The 6,178-nt window shown below is 42.5% G+C and overlaps 1 protein-coding gene across 2 annotated transcripts in view; it reads left to right on the top strand.

Moving 5' to 3' along the window:
* Positions 1-4,718, top strand: part of ABHD11 (abhydrolase domain containing 11) — a 10,519-nt gene extending 5,801 nt beyond the window's left edge. For both annotated transcript variants that reach the window (XM_087717324.1, XM_087717325.1), the window contains exons 3-6: positions 1-36; positions 1,700-1,870; positions 2,177-2,358; positions 4,035-4,718. The exon at positions 1-36 is cut by the window's left edge and continues 138 nt beyond it. In XM_087717324.1, coding sequence (XP_087573450.1) covers positions 1-36; positions 1,700-1,870; positions 2,177-2,358; positions 4,035-4,179 — 534 coding nt within the window. In that variant the 3' untranslated portion in view covers positions 4,180-4,718. The remainder of the gene's footprint in view (positions 37-1,699; positions 1,871-2,176; positions 2,359-4,034) is intronic.
* Positions 4,719-6,178: the final 1,460 nt, after the last annotated feature.

The following is a 6,178-nucleotide window of genomic DNA, read 5'->3' as shown; positions in this document are numbered from 1 at the left end:
GGCGGCAAGACAGCTATGGTATTCGCACTACAATGGGTGAGCACCTCTGACTAGTTTCTTCTTCTGGTATTTTACTGCTGATATTGGAGTTCTATAGCCTTTTAGACAAAAGGAGAGTTGATTATTGAGAGAGCAGGAAAAGTAGATGCTTAGGATGTAGAAATACTTTATTAATAGAAATTTGTGTATGGGAATGAAGGGGGAACATAAAGTTTGCATCCATTGCAATTAAAAGATTTGTACATAATAGATAACTGTCAAGGCGGCCTCCCTCAGTAACCAAGAAAGAAACCACTCAACTCCATTTTGCAGAATTAGGAGTACTTTTACTGGTCATGAGTAGATAGCAGCTAGGCAAAGCAAGATCTAAGGCAAAAGCGCGCCTAATCATAGATATCAATATGTGACCCAACCCCCTCCCCCTGGTAACCCCATCCCATAGTCCAATCCGCACATCCCACAGGTGTCATGTGGGAGACATCTTCAAAAAGCATCATCAGGCTGGTATGCCGGACAGTTGGCCTTGGCGGCAAATCCTCTATCTGCAGCATGTGCAATAGATGGTGAGAACAACTCCCTTTTAACAGTCACTCCTACACTGAATACTTCCCCACCCAAATACCATGCCCTCCCCTCTCTGTTTCAATGGCAGCCGAAAGCAAGCAGCAAAGCAGAGGCTGACAATAACACTGATAGATGATAGATGGAGGAGTGGTGGGTGGATGGATGGATGGATGGATGGATGGCGCTTTAGGGAATCCTGTCATACAATATTGTGAACAGAAATAGAACAGTTTATAATTTCTATGGCTAGCTAATATAAAAACAAATTGATAGAACAAATTGATTTGGAGTTGCCACTTAAAACACAAATCTGCAGATTCAAATTATCATATTCCCAACACTATGAAGAACTAGCGCTCTAGACAAGTCTATAATACTGAGAAAGGTGAGAAGAAAGGGAAGATGATGACATTGGAAACCATTGGAAAACCTGAAGGGCCAGTTTGGAGACAAACAATATATTATCTCATTTTGCATAATTTACGGTTTTACAGTTCTCTCTCTCTGTCTATTTTGTCTCAAGACACAGCACACAAAAGGAGCTTTAAAAAACATTTCCTCTATTCTTTTTTTTTTTTAATTAGCTACAAAATCCCAGGCTTAAACAGTTGTACAAGTTCAGGCCACACAAACAGACAAGAACTGAAGTACCTCAAAATGTACATACTGTATTTCAAATTAACAAGGACAGCCAACATCTAATTTTCTGGGATGGTGAAGGGAACAGTATTATAAAATTTGAAACAACTGTGAACTCATAACAGACTTGTAGCCAATTTTACAATTTTTAAGTAGTTTTTCACATTTACTTTTTTAGTCCCTACACTTAGTTTGAAGAGCACGATACAAAATAGGACCCATTCTCCTCTGGAAGAGGGGATAGAGGACATAAATTGTAGTCACAGATAATGTTTTAAATCTCTTTTTTTCCCCCGGAAACACAATTGTCGTCTTCTTACAATGTCCGTGATGGAAACTGAAAGAGAATAACAATTCTTGTCTGAAGCACTGAATCTGTCCCTGGCTTAGAATCCTTATTAGAGTCTAGGCTAAGGATTAGTGTGACAGCTCTTTCAGCCAATGATTCCTGTGACTTTCTTCCCACCCACCCCATCCCCAATCTGTTCCTTTGCAGCCAGAACTGGTGGAGCGCTTAGTGTGTGTTGACATCAGTCCTAGCCAAACAAAAGATATCAGTGGCTTTCAGAATTTCATCGCTGCTATGAAAGCAGTGGATATCCCTAAAGGTATTCCCCGTTCCACTGCACGCCGTATGGCCGAAGAACAACTGCGCCCGACTATTCAGGTATAGCGTTTCTGTCAAAGAGCACAAGTTACGTATTTCAGATCCAAACTACTTCAACTCTCTAAGTGAGGCGTACAAAAGTGGGGACAAGAAACAGTGTGGTATTTTTTAAAAAAAATAGAATATATCATTCTTCAGAGCTGGACATGTATTGCAGTCTGATCATACTAAAGGGACAAAACGTAAATTGGTTTACCAAATTCAGCTTTATGTGGATGTGCTCACACAAAATTACATGCCCAAAGATTATTTTTCACATTTAAGCCATCATCCCAGTACTTTTACTTTATTTTTTTTTCTGCGCAGGAGCCAACCATCCTCTATTTTCTACTTACCAACCTAGTGAATGCTGAGGACCAATTTGTATGGCGTGTGAATCTGGAGGCCATTTCACAGCATCTGAATGACCTCATGAGTTTTCCTGACTCCCAGACATCTTATCTAGGGCCTGCTCTCTTTCTTGGGGGTTCCAAATCTGGCTATATTAGGTAAGAGACTTGGAGCATCATTTAAAAATAATATCTGCAGAGTGGCAGCCTGAAGTCTTTTTATATTGCATATCAAACAATTTCCAGTAAACAGTAGACTATAATCTACATCTCCCAAATGGTAAATTTGTCTTGGTGAGTGTCTGCAGAGGATGCTTTTGACCATAGGCATGATTTATTCTGAATTGTATTTTGTACAGCTAGACCAAATATATTTGGAAGTTTAGATCTGGTAGATGTTTCTACCGTAGTCTTGCTATTTAGCTTTGGCTTTCAGAATGGTCTACCATTTCTCCTTGCTTTTTAGGGCTAACTGAAATCCTTCAGTGGTTCTCCTCCTACCTCTCGGACAGGTCGCAGTTGGTGTTGGTTGGAGGGCAGAGGTCGACCCCTAGGCCCCTCAATTATGGGGTGCCGCAGGGCTCGGTCCTGCACCCCCTCCTATTTAACATCTACATGAAGCCGCTGGGTGAGATCATACACCAGCACGGGATTAAATACCATCAATATGCGGACGATACACAATTGTATCTGTCCGCCCTGTGCCAACTCAGTGAAGCAGTAGAAGTGATGTGCCAGTGCCTGGAGGCTGTCAGGGTCTGGATGGGAACGAACAAGCTTGCGCTCAATCCCGACAAGACTGAGTGGCTATTGATGCTCCCTCCCAAAGATTGGCTAACTATTCCATCTCTCAGGCTGGGGGGTGAAATTATACGCCCCTCAGAGAGGGCCCGCAATTTGGGAGTCCTCCTGGCTCCACAGCTGACGCTAGAACATCATTTGTCAGCTGTGACCAGGGGGGTCTTTGCCCAGGTTCGCCTGGTGCACCAGTTGCGACCCTACCTGGACCGGGAGGCACTTCAGATAGTCACTCGCGCCCTCGTCACCTCAAGTCTGGATTATTGTAATGCACTCTACATGGGGCTGCCCTTGAAGAGTGTTCAAAGACTTCAGCTAGTCCAGAATGCAGCCACGCGAGCGATTGTGGGTGCACCTAGGTACACCCATGTTACACCTATCCTCTGTGAGCTGCACCGGCTGCCCATTGGTCTCCGGACATGCTTCAAGGTGCTAGTCGTTACTTATAAAGCCCTGCATGGCATCGGATCTGGGTACAAAGACCGATTCGATCGCACAGGCTTGGCCTTCTCCAGATTCCATCTGCCAGCCAATGTCGGCTGACGACCCCCTGGGAGAGGGCCTTCTCTGTTGCTGCTCCAGCCCTCTGGAACGAGCTCCCCGTGGAGATCCGGACCCTTACTACCCTCCCGGCCTTCCATAAAGCTACTAAGTCCTGGCTGTTCCGGCAGGCTGGGGGCTGTTGAAGTATCCGGCCCCACTTCAATTGTGAATGTTGCTGTATTTTTAAATTGTTGTATTGTCTTGTACTGTCTTATTTATCCCCTCTCCCTGTTTTATTGTAAGCCGCCTGGAGTCCTTCGGGAGTGGGCGGCATACAAAACCAATAAAACTAAAACTAAACTAAACTAAAACTTTTTCACTGAGGTTTTTTTTTTTACTGCTTTTTAGTTTCTCTCCTTCATAAACAACTAGTTACCTTTATTTTATATAGTACAAACAAGTCATTTTATTATTATATTATATTGATTGACATAATTTATATACTCCATAAAGTTCTTACTGCAATTTTTCCTATTCCCTTCCCTTTTCTGCAGTTCCAATAATTACCCTGAGATCAAACGGCTGTTTCCTGATGCTGAAGTCCAACATATTCCTGATGCAGGGCACTGGGTTCATGCAGATCAACCCCAAGAATTCATCACTGCCATTTGTGACTTCATTGAACTCCATCCACTCTAGGATTTCTGAACAGATCCACACAAACTATCCTATCAAGGTTGGAAGTTTTCTCGTTGGACTTAGTGTTGTTATGTGGCTCATGGACTGATTTCCAAAGCTCCATGCAAGTGATCCATTCAGAGTTTTGGTCAAATTGTCAGTCCCTTCCCTGGTGATCTGCTGCTTGGAAGAGTTAGAAGTGGGAGTTAGAGAATGAGAGAGAAGAGAGATGTTAGAAAAAAGGAGCGTCAGAAAGCAAAACTGAGGAGTCTTATTCACTTTCATCTCCGGCTCAACCAGAACGTTTGCTCCAGTTCTGCCTGTCATTCAATGCAAACTCCAAGAACGTAGCCCTAATGGAATATGCTCTCCGGTTTCCCACTTCTGACCTCAATGAGCAGATAGATATTCAGACACTCGGAATCTTACCCATTTATTCAACTAGATAGCATATGATAAATAAGATAATTTACTTGTGGTTAACAGGGAACTCTGGTCTATGTATGTATATATGTTTATTTATTTAATAACCTTACAAAAAAAAATATTGGTAAGCATCATGTTGACAATTCATTGTTGAGATGAGAAATAGATTTCACCTCCAGTGTTTCTTAATTGTTCAGCCAGCCCCCAATCTATAATTCTTGATAACACCAGACCTATAATCCAGGACACAATGCTTCCTTCGACAATTTACATAGTAAAAAATGAGCAGCTGTTTTTGAACCAAGAAACCCAAATGGGGCTAACTTGCAGACTTAATGCAAAATCTATGACTCCCATGGAATTGAAACATGGTAAATTTTATAAAACAAATTATGATTAAAATTATATAGGTCAGCAATGGCAAACCTTTTTTGACTTACGTGCCATAAGTGGGGGGAGCGCGGGGGGGTTGTGTGCAGGCGTGCCGCACCCATAATGCAATGTGTGATCCCCCAGTGCGCATGCGCGCACTACAGGCACTCCCCCCCCCATTTTGCATGCTTTTTTTGCCCTCCCTAGGCTCCAGAGGCTTTAGGGGAGCCTGGGAAGGGCGAAAACAGCCTGCCCCCTGCCCCGCCGGAAGCCCTCCGGAGGCTTCAGGGACCTTAAGGAGGCTTCCCTGAAGCCTCCTGAGCAGTCAAAACGACTCTCTGAGCAAACCGGAAGTCAGTTCCTGAATTTCCAGTTTGTCCGTAGGACCGGTTTTTTTGCGCTTCGGAGGCTTCAGGGAAGCTCCTGAAGTCTCCGGAGGGCCTCCGGGGGGGGAGATGGAGGCTGTTTTTGCCCTCCCCAGGCTCCTATAAAGCCTCTGGAGCCTGGGGAGGGTGAAAAATGGGTTTAAAAAAGGGTGAACTCAGCTGGCCAGCACGCGCAGGCATGCCCTGACTAATGGTTCCGCGTACCACTTGTGGCACACGTGCCATAGGTTCACCATCACTGATATAGGTAGTCCTTTACTTACAATCATTTAGTGACGGTTCAAAATTACAATATTGCTGAAAAAATGGCTTATAACCATTTTCACAAATGGGAACATTTTGGGGGAACAAACTTAAAAATGACAAAAAAGAAATCCAGTATTTAATACTACATATAATTACGGTGGCAAGGATTGCCTTTTCCCAGAAATGGAAAAACAAATTAATTCCAAGCGATGATGAAATAATAAGAAAGGTTATGGATTATGCTGAAATGGATAAACTAACTAAAGAAATCCAGGGAAAAGAAGAATCAGCATTCTATCAGATATGGGATAAATGGTATAAGTGGATGGAGGAAAGAAACAAGAATCAATGAAGGAATATAACAAAACTCAAAAAATAATAGTTATGAGTAAAATAAGAGGGTTAAAAATGGTGAAATCCAAATGAAATACAATAGAAGGGGAAATAATATAAGATGAGCGGTATCAATTGATGATTGCTATTAGAAAGAACAGGAAGCTCCTGTTCGTATTGTATAAATATGGTGTACGTCTAAGTTTTGTGTGTGTGTATTTTACATGTTTGTTAATAAAAAAATAAAAAATAAATTA

This window comes from Thamnophis sirtalis, unplaced genomic scaffold, assembly GCF_051295495.1.
Source record: "Thamnophis sirtalis isolate CommonGarterSnake01/CBP01778 unplaced genomic scaffold, rThaSir2_p1.2 scaffold_6, whole genome shotgun sequence".
NCBI classification, from domain to species: Eukaryota; Metazoa; Chordata; class Lepidosauria; order Squamata; family Natricidae; genus Thamnophis; species Thamnophis sirtalis.
The sequence above is the reverse complement of the archived record's forward strand: the minus strand, read 5'-3'. Positions and strand labels throughout refer to the sequence as shown.